At 29.7% G+C, this 24,397-nt stretch overlaps 5 protein-coding genes across 7 annotated transcripts; 3 read left to right on the top strand and 2 right to left on the bottom strand.

Annotated features, from left to right (window-relative positions):
• The first annotated feature begins 253 nt into the window (after window positions 1-253).
• Window positions 254-3,806, top strand: eIF2Bdelta (eukaryotic translation initiation factor 2B subunit delta). The gene is made up of 6 exons (XM_011644617.3): window positions 254-975; window positions 1,099-1,698; window positions 1,871-1,998; window positions 2,211-2,388; window positions 2,639-2,819; window positions 3,082-3,806. Exons 1-6 carry the CDS (start codon window positions 763-765, stop codon window positions 3,291-3,293), a joined length of 1,512 nt encoding a protein of 503 aa, XP_011642919.2. The 5' UTR covers window positions 254-762; the 3' UTR covers window positions 3,294-3,806.
• Window positions 3,807-5,406: 1,600 nt separating this feature from the next.
• RnrS (ribonucleoside-diphosphate reductase subunit M2) lies at window positions 5,407-9,700 on the top strand. Of its 2 annotated transcripts, none has more exons than XM_011644614.3 (7): window positions 5,407-5,663; window positions 6,821-6,883; window positions 6,977-7,162; window positions 7,316-7,557; window positions 7,725-7,953; window positions 8,122-8,340; window positions 8,642-9,700. In XM_011644614.3, exons 1-7 carry the CDS (start codon window positions 5,601-5,603, stop codon window positions 8,801-8,803), a joined length of 1,164 nt encoding a protein of 387 aa, XP_011642916.2. In that variant the 5' UTR covers window positions 5,407-5,600; the 3' UTR covers window positions 8,804-9,700. The 2 variants fall into 2 exon arrangements, with proteins under 2 accessions (XP_011642916.2, XP_088930022.1); XM_089073896.1 differs by lacking the exon at window positions 5,407-5,663 and adding an exon at window positions 5,727-6,118.
• On the bottom strand, window positions 9,695-12,267 carry Adi1 (acireductone dioxygenase 1). Of its 2 annotated transcripts, none has more exons than XM_011644616.3 (4): window positions 11,925-12,267; window positions 10,769-10,888; window positions 10,420-10,599; window positions 9,695-10,216 (listed from the first exon to the last, which is right to left on the bottom strand). In XM_011644616.3, the coding sequence occupies exons 1-4, from the start codon at window positions 12,045-12,047 to the stop codon at window positions 10,082-10,084; spliced, it is 558 nt and encodes a 185-aa protein (XP_011642918.1). In that variant the 5' UTR covers window positions 12,048-12,267; the 3' UTR covers window positions 9,695-10,081. The 2 variants fall into 2 exon arrangements, with proteins under 2 accessions (XP_011642918.1, XP_088930023.1); XM_089073897.1 differs by lacking the exon at window positions 11,925-12,267 and adding an exon at window positions 11,411-11,450 and having other exon boundaries at window positions 10,769-10,884.
• A 1,001-nt stretch (window positions 12,268-13,268) lies between these two features.
• On the top strand, window positions 13,269-16,640 carry mTerf5 (mitochondrial transcription termination factor 5). Its single transcript, XM_089073997.1, has 6 exons — window positions 13,269-13,739; window positions 14,267-14,400; window positions 14,472-14,784; window positions 15,010-15,431; window positions 15,529-15,738; window positions 16,128-16,640. Exons 1-6 carry the CDS (start codon window positions 13,560-13,562, stop codon window positions 16,435-16,437), a joined length of 1,569 nt encoding a protein of 522 aa, XP_088930123.1. The 5' UTR covers window positions 13,269-13,559; the 3' UTR covers window positions 16,438-16,640.
• Window positions 16,641-16,856: 216 nt separating this feature from the next.
• On the bottom strand, window positions 16,857-24,392 carry repo (homeobox domain-containing protein reversed polarity). Its single transcript, XM_011644612.2, has 4 exons — window positions 22,088-24,392; window positions 21,798-21,876; window positions 21,126-21,349; window positions 16,857-20,405 (listed from the first exon to the last, which is right to left on the bottom strand). The coding sequence occupies exons 1-4, from the start codon at window positions 22,518-22,520 to the stop codon at window positions 19,762-19,764; spliced, it is 1,380 nt and encodes a 459-aa protein (XP_011642914.1). The 5' UTR covers window positions 22,521-24,392; the 3' UTR covers window positions 16,857-19,761.
• Window positions 24,393-24,397: the final 5 nt, after the last annotated feature.

Here is a 24,397-nt window from a genome sequence, read left to right as displayed (position 1 = left end):
TTTACACGTGGTATTACGTATCACGTCTATTTTGCGACATGCCGATAAAATGCGACATGTCGAAAATGGATGTGGTGCGAGTCCGTGCTACATCCACAATTCATTGATGCGTAATTATGCGTAATTGTGCGTAATTATAGATGCATCTTATGCGATTTTATTTATTCATATGTCATAAAATCATACAATGCATTCATTGGTCGATTAAATAAAAAAATTTTTGATAGGTGACTCACTAGAAAATTCCTAGGCACCATCGGCTGATGTGAGTGGTGTGTCCGATTGAAAATGTGCGCATCTGGGACACTCCCGGAAAAAACGAAAAAGAAAAAAGATAAACGGTGCAAGAAGTTCAGACTTAAAAGAACATACCTATTGTCATGCCGACAGATCTGTGAACATGTGGAGCTCCATGATGTAATTCAATGAGAGGAAATTAGAAAACTTTCCCCTGTGCTTCGTGTATTAAATTATATGACAAGACATCAACAAGACACAACTTCATTAATTAAAGTTCTTAAACAGCTGGTCAAGCAAGACGAGTTTTTGTCGAAGAAACGTGGATGTCTGATGCAATAGCATATTACGCGATCAAGACTAATCTCTACGAACAGAGATTTTGACACGCTACATGTTTGTTTACTTCTAGCTCTCTTTTGAAGTTTTGATAGATGCTGACAATTATCCGACAACGGAAAGAACATTACGAAAAGAATTTAAAGTTATTTGATAGTTGATTCTAACACGACGAAACGAATAAATATGCAGAAGTCGAATGAGAGGCCAAATTTCCCACAAAAGACGAGGGAGGAAATCAAAGCAGAGCGCGAAGCTAAGAAAGCTGCTAAGGCTGCTGCTAAAATAATAAAAATTAACAATAATAAGGTGGATAACAAGAATGCAGATCCAATGGCTAATTGCAAGATTTCAGCAAGAACTGAGAAAACAATCATAGCAACGGAAAAAAATGATAAGGTAATGGAATCAGATAATATTACAAATAGTTCTACAGCAACTAATTCTATGATTCTAATGAAAGATATGAAAAGTAGACATGATAACGAATGTATGGTTTCATAGCCTAACTTTGTTTTTAAGGAAAATACAAGTCAATCTTCAGGCATTGGTATCCGAAACGACACATTCGAAGGTAAAAATGAGAGAAAGAGCAAGGCCGAGCTGCGTGCAGAACGAAGAGCTAAGCAGGAAGCCCAGAGAGCTGTAAAGCAACAGCAACAGTTATCAAAAGACAATGTGAAAAGTAAAGAGTTACTTAAATCACATATAGAAACAGTAGAGTCCGAGTGTTTAGTGAAAAAAAATATAGTAAAGGAAGATGCACATGAAGTGAATTTATTTAAACATTTATACAAAGAAAGGGAACTCTCATCATTTAATGTAGCCACTGTTAATTCAAATATACATCCAGTAATAGTTAAATTAGGAGTTCAATATGCAAATAAAATTATTGTTGGTAGCAATGCAAGATGTCTCGCGCTTCTATCTGCTATTAAACAGGTAATCCAGGACTTTGAAAAACCAGTGCAGGCAGATTTCATTCGTGGTCTTGAAACAGCATTACAGAAGTCAATGGCTTATCTGCATCATTGCAGACCATTGGCTGTCTCGATGCAAAATGCCATGCGTTTTCTTAAGTGGCAGATGACGCAATTGTCATCTACATTATCAGATGAAGATGTAAGTGATTTTATGTTAATAATTTAATTTTATTATATATATGTATATTAAAATAAATGTGTACATACACATACACACACATCTTTATAAATTATATATCTTTATTTTATGTTACAGATTTATTTGATTCATATAAATTGAAAAATTTAATATTTTCTTTAATATCTTATAGGCAAAAAATAGATTACAAGGAATAATCGATACTTATATTTTGGAGCAAATTCAATTGGCTGACAAAGCAATATCAATTACGATACAAACAAAAATATCTAATGGAAATGTTATTTTAACATATGGCTAGTGAGTAAGCTTTATAAAATTTATAAAACTAATCTTCAAAAATTAAATATACAAGATTTCAATATCTTATTTATATTCTTGCATATTTTTATTGAGAGAATTTATAATCATTTTTCTAAGGATATATAATGTATATTTCTATATTTTTCTTTTTATAAATCATTTTTTTAAAAAAATGTGATAAATAATCATATTTGAAATTACAATTTTAGTTCATCTTTAATTCAAAAGATATTAGTGGATGCACATGCTTCAGGTAAGCAGTTTCGTGTGATTGTGGTCGATGGTAGACCATGGTTAGAAGGAAAGGAACAATTGAGACGTTTGGTGAAACATGGAATTGAATGCTCATATATATTGATAAACGCTCTTAGTTTCATTATGCCAGAAGTAAGTATGTATGTATATAATAATAAATGCATATAATGAATTTATTTCTAAACATTTAATTTGGAAATTTCTTAAAGATAAACTTTATATGTTGCAAGCAATATAAAAATACATCTGTAATTTTTCATATATAAATATGTAATTTATATTTTATTTAAATAATATTAAATAATATTAAAATTTTTAGCGTAGATCAAAATAAATTACTTAAATTTTGTTATTAAATCAATATTTTATTTTATTTGTTTAGGTTAGTAAGGTCTTTTTAGGTGCCCATGCGATATTAGCTAATGGAGCAGTAATGTCAAGAGTAGGAACTGCACAAGTTGCTCTAATAGCAAGAGCTTTTAATGTTCCTGTCTTAGTAGCATGTGAAACACACAAATCATCTGAGCGAGTTCAAACAGACTCTATCGTCTACAATGAATTAGGTGAGCAAAAGAGAACACATTTTATCACTACATATATCTTCAAAGATTATATTTATTTCGTAAAATAATTCATTAAGTTTTATAATATAATTACACTTTATAATATATTACATTTTTAATAATTTTTTAAAATTTATATTTTATATATTGATATATTTTTCATCAAAAGTGATAACTTTTTTATCCAATGTTACAATTTCTCTATTATTGATTCATTTTGCATCATTGTTCATTTTGTTTAATATTTGTTTTTTTACTTTAGGTAACGCAGATGATCTTGTAAATTATCAGTCGAATGATAATTCGAAAAAATCTGTACTTTCAAATTGGCGAACGAAAAAATCATTAAATCTTTTGAACATCACTTACGATGTGACACCAGCTGATCTTGTAACAGCTGTTGTTACGGAATTGGCTATTTTGCCATGTACTAGTGTTCCTGTGATTTTACGGATTAAACCTTCCGAGATTTGAATATGTATATTTCCTTAAAAAGAATTAACAAAAAATTAAAAAATATATGACATCTAGTAAAAAAAATAGTTGACAAGTATGGAAATGGCTGAAATGGCTCCAATTCAATGTAAACATATAAATTAGTTTATTTGACTGCTCAATGTCAATAAAATAATTATATTAATTGAAATATATCGAAAAACACACTAATAATGATACAAAAGTACATATACATTGTTACATGTATCAGTAAGTCTTTTTCTATATAAAATTTTTATCTTCACAATTACATTTACACAGTTTAAAATATTTAATCCAACAATTATATATAAAATTGTTAAATTAAATATTTGTAAAAATTGAAGTAAAGATATAATTTTTACATATGAAAAATCTTATCGATATCTACTAAGTTTTTTATTCTAATAATAATATTGATTATTTTATATATCTATCTGTATTATATTTTGCTATTTAATACAGGGCAGATGTGTTGGTATGAATTCTAAGAAATAAAACATTTTCAATGAAGTCCTAGTCTTTATTTTATATATATGACTTTATGCTGGAATTTTATTGGTCCAGAAGATGGAGACATTGCATACAAAATGTATAGAGCATAAGAGCTGCATACACAACACACATTATATATATATATATATATATATATATATATATATATATATATATTATATATATTATATAGAGCATGAAATCATTGGATGAAATTTCAGCGTAAAGTCGCTAGCATGGTGTAAGGAGACAAGGAGGTCAATCATGTAACTTTTCCCCTAGGGCGGAAATATGAAAAGTGAAAAGTTTCACGTGAACTTACGATCATGTACGATTTTGTGGGATCATGTAACTCTCTCAAACGTGAAAATGTGAAATTTTTCGCCATGTACCTTGGTGGCGAAAAGGCGGAAATTTAGGGAATTAATAAATATGCTTCGGAATTAGAGAAGATTAGGGCTGATTAGAATTAAGTATACGTAGTACATATACAATTGATTATTAAAGATGTATATGATACTGTATCAATAAAATAATTTTCATTAGCTATAAAATCTATGAAACTATGTTTCATGATTTCACTTTTCATGCTACATACATAATTGCTGTACGTGAAAAGTTTTACGTGAAATGTCAAGGTGTGAAAAATGAAAAGTAAAAAGTGAAAAATGAAAAGTGAAAAATTTCACGTAAAGTTACATGAATGACCCCAAAGTGTGCTCATTAGGTAGACTCAATTTGGATTCTGCGCAGATATAGCGTTGGAACAACTTCTTAATTGACTAACACTTTAAAACTCTTCATACAAAATACAAACGATTTAAGGATCGGCAGGAGTGATAGGCTAACTCCGACTTGATCTAAAATGATTATCTACTCCTTATCTACAGTGCAGATATGTATCTATACTCAATTATATTTTGTCTTATAGAAACAATGTTTCGTCATGAAATTTTGTTGAGATAATTTCTTTTACAATTACAAAGCTACCTACAGAGCCAATTTTGCAATTTAGCTCTTAAATAATTAAAATAAATGTAACTATCTACTCTTTATTTACAGTGCAGATATATATTTGAGTACACCCATATATTATCTCGTAGAAGCAATATTCTGCCATAAATCTTTTCTACGTATTTTTTATAAAAGCATCAAAGATGCCAGAGAGTTGCATTACTGTATATACTATGATTGATCTATAATTGGTCAATTTCTTATGTTTAAAGCTTAAGATCGATTTACGGGAGAGGAATCCGATAGCACACAACGCTGATTGGCCAATTAAATATAAAATTTTCTGATTGGTGGTCCATTGGAAAATTCCTAAGTAGTGGCTGATGTGTGCTATCACATTGTGCGCTAACGGGACCCACCCGATCGTAATCTTATGCCATAATTATAAAAAATTAACCAATCAGAATCGAATTATAGAAGAATAATCGATTATGATTCGTCAATTTTTTACGATTACGGCATAAGTTAACAGATGATGGCCTTCATAAACCAATCCTTAATCACCAATTGTAAACAGGGACTAATGAAAAACACAAATGTCGGAAGATTTGGCGGCAAGACTCGATCAGCTGATTGGCGAACAGCAGTTTTGGCGCGAAATGTTGCACAGAAGGCCAATCGGAACGTAATCGAGATGATTTTGCCCGCGTAAAGTGCCAGTGCCTCCTGCTCCGTTCATCAAAGCGGTTCTTGGTATAATTTATTGTTATCCTTTTTTTTTATCATTATCATCGTTGTAGTTCCGAATTTCGAATTCAGTTGAAATCGTAAGGCTTCACCAGAAACATTTTGATAATAATGGCATTGCACGAATCCACCAAGGAGAATGTTCGCAAGCATCTTGAAGATGTGTCATTGCACGTGAGTTCATTTTTGTCTTCCTAGTCACGATTCTCTTTAGCTATGTTGCATCTTGCATATTTTCACTCCACATTTATTCAGATCTTCTAATGCTTCAGAAATGTAAAGCATTAAATGTTGTATGCAAACACTAAGTTACGTGTGCTTTTAAACTTAGCACGAAACACCTATATCACAAATAAAATAGATAAATATAGTGATAAAATAGATAAATATAGTTGTATATTTTTATTCTAAAGGACAGCCCTTTCAGGTAGCTGTTCTTTAAATTTCTTTATTTTCTCAAAAGTCAATTTTATCCTTTGCATCACGTTACATCGTGTGTAGTTATGAAATGCACCTGTGTGTGTTTAATTAGGACTTTAGAATGTTTCGTGTCGTTCATCAGAATATCTTGTTAAATATATTTATAATTTTATATTCAATGTCGTCGATAACCTAAAATGAATAAAGAGGTAAAGTATTTTCTGTATTATTACTGCTGGAACTTTTCTATTTTTGATATTTCTTTAGGTTATGAATGTTTTGCAGTCTCTATAAGTACTTTTCATTTGTTGAACTTGTAAAAAAATAAATTAACATTTATATAAAGAGACAACTATACAATTAAGACAACAAGATAAATTTATTACTTAATCTTACTCTATTAAGATTTTATTTTTAAGATTTTATTTTATTTTATTTTAAGATTGAGACAAATCTTGATTTATTGATTTTTTAAATTGTTGAATTTATAGCTTATAAAATATCTATCTTAAAATAAAACAAATTTATTTGTTTAAATAAGTTTTCGATCGCATCATTTTACTTCTGATTTATGTCTAACAAATGATAAAGAGAGAATGATGCAATAGTGCTATTAGGAAATTTCCTAATACAATCATAGTTAGTTAATCGTATACATTTTTTTTTATGAGTAATATTACAACAGCAAAAAATTTTTTAAATTATAATTTTTATAATTTATGTACAAGAGAGATTTAAACTAATGATCTTTGAATTGATAAAATAATTTATTACATGTGTATATTTTAATGATATAATTTAAATTTTTATAATGTTAATAATATAGTAAATAATTATATGCCTTTTTGATTTATTATAAATATTTTAGATTGTGTTATATTTAATTTAAATGAAGCATGTTTTTCTTGCAGACATCACCAAAAAAATCATGTATTTCTCCAATAATATCTCAGGATCATGGCTTGAAAACTGGAGTAAGTATAATTATTTTTTATATTTTGTTTTTAATATTTTATATTAAAATTTTATCGTTTAGATTACAATATTTAAAAATAATAAATTTGTAGCTTATCAATACAAAAGCTGTACGAAAAATACAATTAAAAGAGGACTTCAATCCGGAATTGGAACCACTACTCCAAGAAAGTCCAAATCGCTTTGTAATCTTTCCTATACAATATCCTGATATTTGGGAAATGTATAAAAAGGCTGTAGCTTCTTTTTGGACCATAGAAGAAGTACCTCTTCACAAGGTAAATTTTAAGTTATAATGCATTTGATTAAATATATAAAAAGATACCAGTTGAAAATTTAATATATCTAATAACTTAAAAATTTGATAAAAAATTTTAATATATGATTTTTTAAAGTTCAAAGTAAAATTCTTATAATAATAATTTTTACAGTTAGACAAGAAAGATTGGGATGAAAAGCTAAATTCCGACGAGAGATACTTTATTTCTCATGTCTTGGCATTTTTCGCTGCTTCCGACGGTATTGTTAATGAAAATTTAATTGAGAGATTTAGTCAGGAGGTAAAAATTGCCGAAGCACGCTGTTTTTATGGTTTCCAAATCGCCATAGAGAATATTCATTCGGAAATGTATTCTTTACTAATCGAAACTTATATTTCTGATCCCAAAGAAAAGTAAGTGTAATAGAATTTGTATTCATGTATACAAAGTATCATTTTTATGCATACTTTTCAGTTGTATTTAAATTACATACTATTTTTATATTTATATTGCTCGATATATTATCATTTGAATTTTATTAATAAATTATATTTTATTAATTGACGAATCTTATTTGCAGAGATTTCTTATTTAATGCGATCGAGACACTTCCTTGTGTTGGAAAAAAGGCTAATTGGGCCTTAAACTGGATCAATCACGAGAGTGCCACATTTCCTGAACGTATAGTTGCTTTTGCAGCGGTTGAAGGTATTTTTTTTAGCGGTAGTTTCGCTGCGATATTTTGGTTGAAGAAACGAGGAATCATGCCTGGCCTTACTTTCAGCAATGAACTCATCTCACGAGATGAAGTGAGTAAATCAATTTTCTTATTTCTCTTCTTTCTGTATTTATAAACAATTTATTTAATAGATAATTTCTATTTAATATTAATATAAATCTGTTTTGATATTCTTTTTGCTACTTTATACTTTTGTTGTTTATATTTAATATATTCTTATTACTTATTTATTTTTTAGGGACTACATTGTGATTTTGCGTGTTTAATATTTAAACACATTGTACAAAAGCCATCATTCGAGCGCGTGAAATCAATCATAATGAATGCCGTGGAAATTGAAAAAGAATTCTTGACAGAGGCATTGCCAGTTGAATTGATAGGAATGAATTGCACGCTAATGTGTAATTACATCGAATTCGTTGCAGACAGACTATTTGTTGCGTTAGGATTTGAAAAGGTATGAAAAGATTATCATGTCTTCTTTTAAAGTGCTGGTAGATATATATTTTTTTGTTATATACTTTGTATATGTTTTACATACTAGATTTATCAATGCTTTTATTTTACGTAATAATATTGTTTGAAATGTAATAAGATTTTAAATTTTATTCTATATTACATATATATATATATATATATATATATATATATATATATATATATATATGTGTGTGTGTGTAATTTTATTAATTAAAAAGTGTAAAATACTCAGTAATATTAAAATATAGATAGATAGAATAAAATATGATTGATTTTAGGTTTACAATTCAGAGAATCCGTTCTCATTTATGAATTTCATCTCCTTGGAGGGCAAGACAAATTTCTTTGAGAAAAAAGTGGGCGAGTATAAGAAATTTGGAATGGACGAAGGTTCTCAGAAAAGTAACATGTCAAGTGTGGTATTTGGTGCAAGTTTTTAATATAAGTATATAAATATAAAATTAAGCACAGAAACAAAAAATGCTTGCATATGAACTTCGAAGGAGACGATCCTTTCGAAGGAAAAAAGAAAACATTAATTCCTTGTGACTAAAACTATTTTATATTAATGATAAACTGAAATGAAGAATGTTTGACAAATTCGCGAGTCGAAAAATGTTTGTATAATGTTTATAGGATATATATTAATTGACAGCATTAATAAGAAAAGTATTGTAAACGCATTTTTTAATATTTTTATTACAATCGTAATTATGAAAATACTATTTTATTATGTATGTATGCTCTAAAAGATATACCTTCAATTTATGAATTTTTTAACAGCAGTTTGTATATTTAACCTTATTCCTAGTGTAAATGATAAATGATAAAACTTTCAAGAAAGAAAATATTATATAAATAGATCTGTATAGATATTTTAAAAAGTTGCAATTTTGTGATTAGAATACTTTTCATTGATGCTGCCGAATTGTTCAACAAGCTTTGAACAAGACCATTAATGTATAGATTTATCATGAGTTAGAACGAATTGTAATTATATAAGAGATTAATCGCAATATTCGTGACTTTCAAAAAAAATGTCTTTACAATTTGATTGCAAATTATTTTATAATCAGTTAAAAAATTAAACATATTTATTTCTTATCGAAGAACTAAGTTTTATGATAAAAATTATTAACATGTTGATTGTTCTGTTATAAAATCTTATCAATGATTAGATATGTCAAAAAAGTATCATAAATTTGAATAATTATATGGATATAAATTTGGATATAAATGTATCTCTTATTTTAAAATCTAGTACTTAAAACAGTATTCGTAGATAAGTCTTCGTCTGTAAACAATAAATATGTAATGATAAAACAAATGAATTAAAAGAGACTTGTGCTTTATTTAAGTATATATATCTATAAAATTGGTATATCAAAAAGATAGTACATACAAATGCTTTACATCATTCATCCAATTATCGCATGCTTGTTTAACGTACGTATTATATATGTCTATATGCATGTATAAGTTGTATATACAGTAACATTATAACAGTTTTATTCGTTGCCATTATTTAAAAAATGTAACTGCATTGTCGTTACTAATAAAAAAATGTGTTACTGAAAAAAGTAATAATGACATTACAAGTAATGCATTATATCTAATTCTGTACAATGATATATAAATGATAACTTCAATTATAACAGCTCTATAAATATATTTATAAAAAATATATATTTTTCTCATGGAAGTTATATAGTATGAAATTAAAGGGAAGGTACTTCAAAGCCTTTCTGTAATCGATCGAGATACTTCTTACGGCATTCCATATTGTCAGCTGGTCTATTATATGGTAACCAAACTGGTTCTCCCACAAAATATCTTTTTGCATTTATGTAATTCTGAAAATTCCGTTAGATTTTATTAGAAATCAGAAATTTATTTTAAATCTACTTTAAATATATTAGAGATTGTTTAGTATTTAAAGATTATTCATTATTTAGATTTATAAAAAAAATTAATTTTCCATGCTGCAAAAAGACAAAGGAAAACAAAAGAAATGTAGAAAGAATATGAAGAAAAATGTATTTATAAATATTCTTACGTTAGTATCTAAAGTAAAGCGATGATAAATTCCACTTGGTATGATTATTAAATCACCGGCTGTTACTTCGATTCGAATCCATTCATCATTCTTGTCACGCACATCAAAATAGCCAGAACCATCCAGAATCAGACGTATTTCTTCATCGGTATGAAGATGTTCAGTAAAAAAGTTTTTTAACTGAAAAAATTATTTGGATAACAGAAATTTAAAGTAGTGAAAAATAATTTATATTTATTATTGTATATTGTAATATTGTATATATACAATAATAAATTAAATATAAATTAAAGTTAAAAATATTGTTTGTAATGAGTAATAATTGTAAATTTAAAAATAGTGATGATACCTTCTCTTCATAATTTTGCAAACATTCTTTGGAGCATGTTATCTCATCTTCATACGTATAACCTCGTTTTTCGCGTAATTCTTTCAGAATATTATCCGTTGCATAATTTCGATGATCTATCTGAAAAAACATACTTTTAAAAATACAGATACCTTCTTGTCTTTATTGTAATGAATACAAAAGATATTTTTTATTGCTACATTGATTATACTAAAATTTTGTCTCGCTTTTATCAAACTTTGAACATATATCTATTTCATTTTAAGTACAAATGTATACTAATTCACCTAAAAAAACAAATTTTAACTCTCATTTCCATCAAACTAGATTAACTTTGATTTTGATTTAATTATTTGATTTAATTTATTCCTTATTTTAATTTATAGTTATATAAAGAGAGAAAGAATTTAATCAAGATTAATCTACATTAGTATAAATTTGTTATATACAAAATTAAACATTAAAAAATATAAACATATAACTTCTACAACAAAATTATTTCATATTACATTAATTTAATATTAAAAGTAAAATTGAAAGTTAAATTAAAAATATTTACAATATTTAATATTTATAATTTATAATTAAAAAAAATTAAAATTATATATCTATCTTTAATTGCACTTTCTGAATCTGATTTACAGTTGGAAAACACATCAGGACACATCCAGTAGAGAGAGCTAAGCGTATCATTAATGTAATGATATATAAGTATACCATTAGTATGGACTTATACATTTTATATATATATATATATAATATATATATATATAAAATTATATATATATATTTATATATATTTATATAGAGACTTAGCTAGATGTTAAAATTATATATATATATATATATATATATATAATATATATATAATTTTAATATATATATTATATATATATATATATATATATAATTTTAACAGCATATGAAATAATGCATATATAATGTATATACATATCAAATTTCTTTCGATGCCTTTACTATCATTTGACATTTGACAGAGTTAATATCTAAGGTCAAGGATTATGTACCTTCTTGTCTTTACATATTTTTAAACACAATCAAATAAATGCAATCAAATACGAGATCGTCGAGATCGCTAAACTAGATAAATTGAACCGACCAAGCAAATGATTTAAAAAATCAGTTCATTACTAACTTTAAAATATTCTACGCCTGTCATAATGAATAGATTATCCAAGGACAGAAATTCCGGAGGCTGCCTGAGATGTTCCAATCGTTGATCGGTATCGCTGTTGTCCATATACCAAACACGAACCATCGTCAAGTTGAAGTAGTAACAATAAATTGACAACAAATACTTCTACCAACAACAATTAACGGAGACAAGAATTTTAGCGCTGTTCTGCGCTTTATAACCAGAGATGTGATCAAAGTCTCATTATAAGTATTTTGAAACATTCGATTGGCCAATCGGAACAAAGAATTTTAATCAATTAATGCTTCAAGACATTTGTAGCATCATGGACCGCACCATTGACAAGATACTATTAAAGATTGTCAATCCTGGGCATATTTTCGTAATCATTAAGAGGATGCTGGACTGACGAGCGAACTCTAACGAAAATGTTCATCCATTGCACCCATATTTAAATGTACATAGTTACATTTATGTATACACACACATACTCATACCTATATATTTGCACACAAATTTGATTTGCATATGAATTTAATCTCCTAAACTTCGCAAACTTTCATACTTTTCCATTAAAGTACTTCTCCTATAAGCTTTCAAATCATATTTTGAAGATCTCAAAATATTCTTAGATGTTGTACAAATATGGGTAGATAAATTTTGAATTTAATAGTTATTTGGTATTATTTATGGGAGCGTTCCAGAGCACATGCGCACATTTTCAATCGGACACACCACTCACATCAGCCGATACCTAGGAATTTTCTAGTAAGCCACCTAACAAAAATTTTTTTATTTAATCGACCAATGTCTGATTGGACCTCACCCTGCATAACGCATAATGCATTATGCATAAGAAAATTAATCAAGATCAGAATCTTTCGTTTTTATTAGGGGGTAGAAATGGAGAACTATGATTGGTTCATTTTCTTGTGCGTTGTGTATTATGCGTTATGCAGAAGTGTGTGCTCGGCCCTAAGGACCTATCTAGACTTGCATAGCAGCATAACCATAATATGCATAAGGAAAACTATCCAATCACATTTTACATGTGTTCTTATGATAAAAATGCGATTGGATAACTTTCCTTAAGCCATATCAGACGGTTGACGATTCTATTTCAGCACAATGTAGCATAGATCCTGATTACGGTCAATAATAATAATAAAATCGTCAACTGGCTACCGGTAACCGCTAGTCTGATATGGCTTTTATGCATATGGTTATGCTGCCATGCAAGTTTGTCTAAATAGGCCCTAAAAATAACTTTGAGCATGAAAAGCAACCTTTGTGATACCTATATGCGTTTATCAGCATGAAAAGCAATCTTTATGCTACCTATATGCGTTTCATGTGCAATGCGCTTTAATTTTACTTGATAACATAACCTAAATTTTATGCTTGTTTATGGTTTATATTATTCTAAGGCACTTAAATATTTACTAACCGGTGGAATACATAAAAAAATAATTGCTTGTAGATTATTGAATAAAATGATATATATATATATATATATTTATATATAATTCAGATATACATATGAATTCTATAAATTAAAAAATTTATCGAATTTGTAAAGAAACATCTCGTGTAATAGTAAACATAAATATACACAAATATAAAATTTTTGTAATAATGAGGTTCAATAAAGGATTGATCAGAACATCATACATTTTGAAAAAGAATGAGTACCGAAAAATTCTTATGAAAAATCTAGGTTTAACTTCTAATGACGCAAATGAGTTTCTTGAAGTACAGAAAAAAGTTCTCGATATTCCTCATCATCGAATAATAAAAAATTGTCTAATATGTCAGGTGAGTACGTAAATATCATTTATTAATGTGATAAATTAAATGTAATTTTTTCTTTTTTTGAAAGTCGAGCTGAACTAATAATTAATTTAAATAGTTTTTATTTTATTTATGATATAATTAATAAAATCAGAAAGAAATCAACAAATATCAATTGAAGCTATAATTGAATGTATATTAATTGAAAAAATTTATTTGTTCCTAACAGAGTCAAGCAAAGGAATATCTTTGAAAATTTTTATTTTCTTAAAATATTTATCATATAAATATATATATATTTATATATTTATTTAATATATAAATATATATATATATATATATGTATATTCATAATATATATATGTATAATGCATATAGTATATATATATATATATATATATATTTATTTATTTATTTATTTATTTACTCTATTTTAATAAAGATTTTTTTATTTTTTACAATTTTTAAAGTATGATCTTTTTTAAAAATAATGATATAATGATATCTGTTTTTAGACAAAATATAATAACATCTTATTTATTTTTTCTCAGAAATATAATATTGATGTAAAATCTATGGAGGGCCTTTACTTTTGTATAAAAATGCTTGATTGTACATTGGAGCACAGAATTAATGTACTCAAAGATATAGGAGTGCCAGTTATAAAAACATCTCTAATACAGAAGTAAACTGATTATATTGATTCGATTATATGTTCTAATGAATAGTCTTTTTTAATCATTCTTAAAATTCCAGCGTGTTGTTACATTTTCGTAAGAAAGTATCAGAATTCAAAAAAGAGACGAATATTCCAGCTGAGCAAGATATTATTAAAAATATATTCTGTCATGGAGTTCCTGACGACATTTCCCAGTTAAAGTTAAATGATGGATTGACAGTCCACCAGTATTATCAGGCATGTCTCTTCTATTGCAAAACTCGAATGTTTAATTTGCCATATTTAGATGATAAAGCATTGTTAAACACACGTTTAAGGCTGACAAGTATAAGTATGATTGAAGAAACATTAAAAGTACTTAGACTTGATCTTGGTTACTGCGAGGAAATGGTAAATATAGCTTTAATTTTAAAATTTATATGAATGTTTTAAAAAAATTTTTTTTAACAATTTAAAGGAATAAAAGTAATTATGAGTTTTTGTATAATTTCTTACTTTTTTTAATCATTCTTTTAATATATTAAATTTGTTAATTTTTGAATGTAAATATAAATATTTTCTATATTTTTGCATTCTTATATATTTATATGAATTAATTTTATTGTTTTTTTATAGATAAAAAAAAATCCTTCAGTCATCATCGCTTCTGCTGATAACATCAGATCATTGTTGAATAGTTTTACAGACATTTTAGGAATACCGATTATAACATTTTTGAGAGAATACCCAAATATGCTTTTTGAAGATGCTACCAACATTAAGCTATTATTAGCATCGTTCAAGCAACATAAGATACCAGATGAATATGTAAAGAATTGCACAAAAATTTTTCACTTAGGTAATGATATCTTTCAAGAGCGAATAGAAATTATAAAGCGCCATCCAGAACTGAATATCTGGTACAAGCATCCACGAATTTTAAGAATTATAAGTCGCCTAAAGCTAACTCGATGTCGCATGGGATATATTGATCACATGGATTCCTTTAAATGGGCTCGTCCACAATCGTACTTATGTTCAAAGAAGGATATAGAAAAGTAAGAATTTATAGATATTTCGCAAATATGATTGATGAAATAACTCTCGATATCTAATAAACATATATATATATATATATTCTTTTATTTGTATTAGATCTTTGCAAACCGGCATAGTTTCATCCAAATTTGCTCTAAAATATATATTGCTGAAGGAATTGGGAGTAAATGAGGTCGATTTATTAACGAGACATCAACATTGGAAAACAGTTGCATTCATTGATATCGTACAGATGTTACAATACTTGCAGAAATATTTTACAATAGACGAAATACGCCCGAATATACACATTATACTTTATAAACAGTAATAGCCATATATGTTTAATAATAAAATTTAAAATTAGATACACTATTTAAATACTAAATATTTAAAAATTTAACAGAAAACAGTTAATTCAGACATTACACGATCGCATAAAATGTTAAGTATCTACAATCTTTTTAATTTTTTAATTAAATTCAAAAATTAAAAAGATTAATAAGTGCTTAAATTCTGCCGTATCGTGTAATGCCTGAATTATTTATTTTCTGTTGAACATGTAATAATCAATTTATATTTATTTGTATTTAAAAACTTAATTACACATAATGAACATAATTTTTCTATCATTGATTTTCTTAATCTTTGAATTTTTTTATTTTTTAAACATTTGTTATTAAATGATTAATCAAACGTCCTATTTTTATTTTTAGATCCACAGTAGAGAAAGTATTGGCTGAATTGAAACGACAATACTCTCAACATACTGAGTATTCATTTAGTAATAGCCAATATCTTGCGTTGTGTCTATATATGTTGGAGAAAGATAATAATTTTACAGGCGATGGTATATGGAACAACAAACAGAATGAGAATCAACAAACTTTGGAAAAACTAAATACTATAGAAAGATTAGATGATGATATTAATATTATGGAAGATTCTAATAATAATTTGAGTACAAAAAGTAATATCAATCATAATGATATAGATAGGAAAGATATAGTGTGCAAATATACATAACATAAACTGTTAAAACGGTAATATATATATAAAATGTACGTAAACATTTTTACTTGTACAGAATATTTTACAGAATTTCATATTACAGAAAATAAAGACTGTATATTTGTATAATATATGCAACACATGTAAAAATGATATGAAAAATATGATAGTATGTTTTAAACGAGATTACAAAATAAAAAAAATTCATGCGAAAAATATATATTGAAGTATGTGGTTTCCGTTTATTATTTTTAGGTATTAAAAAATTTTAATATGATACAAAATGATATGAAATAAAATGATTGATGATATGAAATAAAATTATTTCCATTTTGATTCATGCTTCATACAAATGAAATGAAATATTTTAATTTTGTCACGTTCTTTATATTATATTATTTTTATATAGACATATTGAATATTGCAAAAATACATAAAGCGAAATTACTTTAATTATTCACTCCTTTCTAATACAAAAACCATTGTACGTGAGGCATTAATTATTCAAGGCACGAAAATGTCATGAATTATATTACAAATCTAATAGTACATTTGATTTATATGCGCGCTCTCTCTCTCTTTCTCTCTCTCTCTCTCTCTCTCTCTCTCTCTCTGTTTCTCTAAAAGAATTGTTAATTGCATAATATTATATAAATTATTTTTATTAAAATGTTTTTTCTTATTCTTACTGATCGGGAGAAAATATTTTCGAATGCAAACGGGATGTCGATAATCATCGTGAGATATTACTCGAAATGATTTATTTTCATGTCATTTTCATGATTATTGTCATGTGTATCATAATGATTTATGATTGATCTTGTACGATATAAATTACCGTTAAAAATCGATGACTTTAGGGAATCATATGACTATTAAAATTTAAGTGGACTATTAAACTTTTAACTTATATATTTTTCATTTTATTATTATCCTGATATTTCTTTTTCTTTTTTCTCTCATGTATTTATTTATGACTCAATATGTTATTTTATTTAAAACTGATGCATTCTTTTTACTATTTTTGATTATTTTCTATAAGTGATAATTACAGAAAAAGATGGAAGCAATATACATATATGATACATACATATATTACTCTGTCATAGATATATGATAAAGTATCTGTCCAAAAATAAATTATGCATAATAATGCATTATATAATTGTTTAAATTCTGATAAAACTTTTTTTATATAAAAACATATATATATATATATATATATAGACATATATATAGACATATATAGATATATATACATAGACATATATAATTATAACGAAAAATGTAAAAATTATTACAAAAAGTGTATGTTTATATTAATTTTTTCTGCAAAATTTTATATTTATAGTATAACAAATTTAGTATAACAAAAATAATAATAATAATGAGAAAACAAAAAATAATTCAAAGAATAATTTTCGCATTGTTTCTTTTACAAAAAGTTAAATTTGAAGAAATATTTCATTTGAAATATTATCTATATATAATCATATATATATTTTTAATCATAAATATATATGGATAATTTTTTTCATATTTTCAAACTTAACTTTTTGTAAAAGAAATGTGAAAATTATTCTTTAAATTATTTTTTATATTCTCATTATTACTTACTGTTATTATTTTTTTTATATCAAAAATTTTATAAAAGAAAAATTAATATGAATATTTTTCATATATAATTATATATATTTGTATATGTTTATATATATATATATATATATATATATATACATATATATTTATATATGTTCTTATATGAAAAATTTTTCATCAGGACAATGGTATCGCTGTAAACTTTTATTATTATTAAAAAATCTCTAGATACTTTTTATAAATTTATCCAAAATTGATAATCTTTAACAAGATATCAGCGGTGACTTTATTATAATTTTCAAGTAAATGTGTTCTTATTGAGAATCGTTTTAAATAAAAGCCAGTGAGAAATGATAATGAATCGACGTTAAATCGACATCGAAATCATTTCTCACTAAGAATTCTTTATTTCAATTTTCTCTAAATAAAAATCATATTTTCAATTAATCGCGTGAATCGAAAATAATATTATTTGGGTGCGAAAAAGTAGAATTTTTTTAATACAAATGTGTGTGTGTGTGTGTGTGTGTGTGTGTGTGTGTGTGTGTGTGTGTGTGTGTGTGTGTGTGTGTGTGTGTGTGTGTGTGTGTGTGTGTGTGTGTGTGTGTGTGTGTGTGTGTGTGTGTACATATATATATATATATATATTCTATTAAATAAAATATTTTATCTTCGTAATCTCTGTCTCTCTCTCTCTCTCTCTCTCTCTCTCTCTCTCTCTCTCTCGATTCTCGTTCATTATAGATGCTCATTTGACTTGAGACGACTTCGATCTAACTTTGATCAATTTAATCAATTAATGATTAATCTAACCGGAATTGTTAATAACAAAATTTTCAATTATCTATAACTTATTGTTCCTATAATCTTTAATTTTTCTTTCAAACAATAAAAAAGTAATAATTTCGTTCATGTTAAAAAAATATTACAATATTACTTATTAAATTAGTTGCCAAGTAATTTGTTACATACGCTCAGAATAGATTTTACAAAAAATGCCTGCTACAAATTTTTAAGGGTAGAAAGATTACAGACTTTATATAAAATTTGATACAGTGATATTTATAGAATATTATTGGCAAATATAATTGGCAAAAATAAAGCAAAGTATGTTAATAAAATATGGTAGATGGATGATAAAAGTAGAAATTGGCATATGTTCGATAATAGAAAAATAGAATGGGATTTGCGTCTGATATTTTTTTTATCCTCGATTTATTGTCAAGACTTATTAATTCTGCCAAAAAATACGAACTTGATGTAAATAATATTGAATATTCTTAGTAAATCCGTTATCAATCTATTAATAGCCATACCGCGAACAGTTTGCTTACTGGAAGGTTGATCAGAATTTGATCAAAGTCACCCTTGTATGATCGCATTACCTACTGATCACTCAAGCAACAAGTACAAGAAATGTTGCGACTGTCACAATGCAAATATTCGAGCTCGAGATCCTAAGATTTACTATCACTCATATCCATATCGGGATCTCATCGCATTCACGATTTATAAATAGCTCCTCTCCCTAAACCCCCTACTTCAATGTCAACCTTCAATTTAATGATCGAACAACGCTTGCTCGCCGTCGAGAGCTACAGCTTAAATAGCACCGGATGCGAAGTCTAGTTGAAACTACGCGACCTAAATCCAGGACCTAATACTCCTCGCGCTCGTCACGGGAGGCGGACAAATCGCAAAAGTCGCCTAGAAGAGATCTAGAGTGGAGGAGGCCGCGAGTCAGTTCAAAAAAGGAGGCAGCTGCACGTAGCTTGGCTGGCTGCTGGGCTCGCTCTTGACCATGACCTGGTCCTTCATGGCCTGGCGTGCCTGCGGCGAGTGCATGCCGTAGTCCTGCTTCTGATCGTTCGACGACGGCGGCGGCGGCGGTGGCTGCTGCTGGCCGTAATCGGCCGTGGCCGTCTGCTCGTGCGCGTACTTGTCCGTGAGGCAACCACCGTGCTCGTCCTCGGACATGGAGTTACCCAGGTGGGTGGGTGGCGAGTGCGTCGTCACCATGGTCTGATAATCGGCGCGGGTGAGCGGCCCGCCAGGTTGCGGCGGGCTGCTACCACCGCCGGGGTTCATGTAGTCTTGGTGCATTCGCATGGTGTTGCCGGCGGTGGCCGGCGTGGTAAACAACGTGGCGTCGTGCTGCGTCGGCAGCATGCTCGCGTACGAGGAATATGAGACGCTACCGTTATTGCCGAAACCCGCGGCCGCCGCCGCTGCGGTTGAGTACGGCGAATTGGATGGGCTCAGCAGATTCAGATGAGGGGCCAGGTCGTACGCCGCCGGCGAGTACGCCCAGGCATCCGGCGGTGCCGTCGCCGTCGTCGGCGACGCGAACGGGTTTAAAGTGTTGTTGAGCGATGTGAAGGAGCCTGGAGAACACACAGGGAATTTCAGAAAAATATCTTCTAAAAATAAAAACAATTTAGAATCGACTATAAACTAGAGTTTAATCTAGCTCAAGCGTCGGTTGCGTCGACATTACTTTGGCTTTTCAAAAAATTTTTCACTTGTCAAAGCAAAAGCGAAATCTGAAGTGCTTTAATTTGCATACGAGAGAACAAGAAAACTTTGTTGTGTAGGATGTATAAATTCAGACAGAGATCTGATACAGATCTGAAGATTAATTTTGTTGAGCCATCAAAATTATTATGTAGGATATTTAAATATAATGAAAATATTGCACAATATTTTTATATTCTAGCAATTATAATTTTAACGTCTTATACAATTAATAATTTATATTGCATACGCATTATTTATGTATGTAAAGCACACACTTGAGTAATAGAATATAAATATGTATAAAATAATATACTATATGCCATGTAGAAAAGTAATGTGATATAATGTACAAAATAGTAGTATATAAAATTTTAGGATATTTCAAATTTAAATTTTTCTCTGTTTATTTCGTGCATGCAGTTTTAATTTTGTCAATTACCATATTAATTTCTCTTAAAGAAAAAAATCTTACATTTTTTGATTAAACAAATCACTTTGTTTCTCATCTTTAAAAATAATGTATAATAATCATAAAAATATCATAAAAGCACAATTTTTATAAAACTTGTATAAAAATATAATTTCACCTGACAGACCGGGGCTGGCAGAACCTGCGGCCATATAACCAGCGGTCTTGCGCGGTGGTTCTTTCTTCCGCCATTTGGCACGACGATTCTGGAACCACACTTGCACGCGAGTCTCTGACAGGGCGAGCTTCAATGCGAGTTCGTCGCGTGCGAAGACATCCGGATAAGGCGCTCGCTCGAAAGCTCGTTCTAATTCTTCTAACTGATAAGCCGTAAAAGTTGTTCTAACGGAAATCAAATGATAATGAATAATTTTATAAACCGAAGAGTTTTAGATTAATTTTATAATTAAATAAATTATAAATATATACACACGGAGAGAAATAGTTTTGCTGGCAAATCTAAAAATTTGACCAGAAGACAAATCTGGAAATAACTTTGTTGGACTTTCAAAATTATTATTTAGAATGTTTAAGCATAATAAATTACTACAAAATTTTGTGATCTTTTCTAATTAATATGAACGTCGTACATAATAACTTTAAAGGTCTAATAAAATTATTTTCCAATCTGTATCTGATCAAATTTTTAGATTTGTCAACAAAACAATTCTCTCCGTGCATAAAGAAAAAGAGAGAGAAATTTAATTGGATAATATAAGAATTGACATTTTAATATATATAAATTTATAAAGTCAATTTAAAAAGACATTTAAATAATTTCATTGCGCACCTTGTCTTCTTCTTCTTGATATTATTGTTATCAGTCTTCTTCTTCGAGTCCTTCTTGGCTGACTGCACTTCGTTGCTGACTGCAAAAGTTAATATTTTTTCGTCGTAAAATTTGAAAAGTTTAAATTCAGGAAGATATAACAATTTCTGTAAAAACTTAAATGCGAAATGAAGCGATAGGAAAAAAGAAACAGTCAGTGTGTCACAAAGAAGATTTTTTTACAAGGAAGATATTTTATAATTGAAAAGAAGAAATAGGAAAAAAGATTCCATCAGAAAATCGTGCGTTACCTGGAGCGAGAGCATTAATCGGATCGTCCGGCTTTCTCTTCAGTGCGTTGCCGAGTTGCAAACCCTGCTGAAGACTTGTCGAGGTCGGTGTAACGCTGGTAGATGTCGAAGTGGTGACGTCTTGGGTCTGCGACGGCAGAGGTGCATACATACTAGACAACTCAAGTTCCTTGAGTTCCTTTTGTTGTTGCTGTTGTTGCTGTTGTAGATGATGCTGATGCTGCGACGCAGCCTGATGATGCGGTGATGGACTGTTGGACGAATCCAGCTTGTGAAGCTGACCGCTACCAGTCGGCATCAAATCACCGCTCCCGTGATGGCCTCCACCTCCATGCAGACTCAACATCACTTGGATGCTGTGAGCTCCAGTGGTCCCGCCGCGTGCTCCAAAATCCGAGAAGATCGGATCATCCCATGAGGGTGTGCCATCCATCTTTGATTAATGTTTTTTTTTTTTTTTTTTTTCGTAATATTTTAAATAATGAGATGATAGCTTTCACGCTTCGTCAAAATGTAAAGTTTTGAAGTTTCTTCTACGAAGTATATCTTCTCGGTTAACAGGCTCGTTATCGATCACCGCAGATCACCGAAAAAGCTGGGATGTTGGACTCAATTGGCCCTCAATTATTTGTTGACTTTTTCTTTTGTTGTATTCATTGTCATCAATCGCATTATCATCTCTTGTATTAATTTGATTGATTGAAAAATCGTAATTATGAAGCTTCAAATTTTAATTTTCAACTTTCGAATTTCAATCGATTCAATCTAATGCGCGTCACAAGTCACTTCTTCCGTAAAAACTTTGCCTTTCTTGCGTTGATGTCTCTCTCATAACTTGGGGAATGACCGACATCGGTTAAATTAAAATCCGAGAGCAAACGTTTGTCTCACACCTTAGCATCGATCACGCCTGTCATCGAGGAGATCTTCCGAGATTCTTTTCACTTCCCGTCGGTAGGAAAAAAAAAAAAAAAAAAAAAAAAAGGGAAGAGAATCGACGTCGGCCGATTGCCCGTAATGGACCGCGCGCGGCAATTGCGATCAATTGTTGCCTGGGTTATGATTAATTTTGATTAGTTTTAAGCGGCGTTAACTCGCGCGATGCGTCGGCCGATTATTCGCGGCGGACCTTATAAGAACTGGATCGAACCGACGACCGTCTCCCTCGAAACGAGAGAACGTCCGTCCTCTCTCGGTTGGGACACTCTCGCCACTACTCCACGTCCCGAGCCTCTGGTTAATCAGCCGCCACTCACATAGGCTTATATTTTCTGCGTCACGCCGGCCCAGACCGCCCCCATACCCGGGGCCCCAGCCAATCCTGCTTCATGCGAGCGCGGTGATGCTGCCCCTCATGGTCCAGCGCCGTCGTTTCCCTCGCCCCACCGCCGCCGCGGGCCCCCATCGTCCCAACCTCTTTCCTTGACTTGCGCGCAAAAAAAATGTCTCTCGATCTATTGGCGCGCGGACGGGGGTGCGGATGAATATACGGAGTACGGACATTCGTGCGAGGGGGGTTAGGCACTCGTGGGAATAGAAATAAGAGAATCGCTCTCACTTCGTGGAAGGTAAACGCGTTTGTTTCCTCTCCCATTCTGCGAATCCCCGACGATTACCCTTTAAAATACGTACGCGAGACTGAGACAGAAGTTGGAAATTAAGAGAAATCAAAAAGGCATGTTATTTTTAGAGAATTTTTCGAGAGATTTTAAATAATTTAGAATTTGAAGTTATGCTATATAAGATGTGCCAACGAAGCTTAATTCTTTTTTCCTCTAATTGCAGTGCACGATAAAATAAAGAAATCTTCTTATCTCGAGTCCACCATGAATGCACACTCTTCTCCCTCTTGTATTGCTTTTCTAATAGACCAAACTTTTCAGACGCAGCATAGTAACGAAGTGCAAATCTCCTGTCTATTACCATTTCTATCAGAATCTTTTCAAGATGCTCTTTCCTTTCCGATTAAATTATATAAACACGCAGCAGTTCATCTTCCCGGCAGCACATCTTCGTGTTTTTCCTCATCTTCCGTTTCTTCTTCATTTCTTCCTTCTCCATTCTCCAATGAAAGATGAATTAGAAACCGCTTATTCATATAACAAATTCTTCTTATCGAGCAACCTGACGAGGTGAAGAAAATCGGTACCGCGCAAAAACGCGAACGAGAGATCCGCACGTTGATCGATCGCTACGCGACGATCGATCGAGATCGCTTGAAAGGTGTACGGTATCCTCATTGTCCCGAGGAAGAGATCCATGTCTCTGTTGGTCGGCAGTTGGCGTGGCACTGAGCCAAGCACTCTTAAG

Source organism: Pogonomyrmex barbatus, unplaced genomic scaffold (assembly GCF_055798465.1).
Source record: "Pogonomyrmex barbatus isolate J1 unplaced genomic scaffold, ASM5579846v1 scaffold16, whole genome shotgun sequence".
NCBI lineage: Eukaryota > Metazoa > Arthropoda > Insecta > Hymenoptera > Formicidae > Pogonomyrmex > Pogonomyrmex barbatus.
This window is presented reverse-complemented; position numbering and strand designations above follow the sequence as displayed.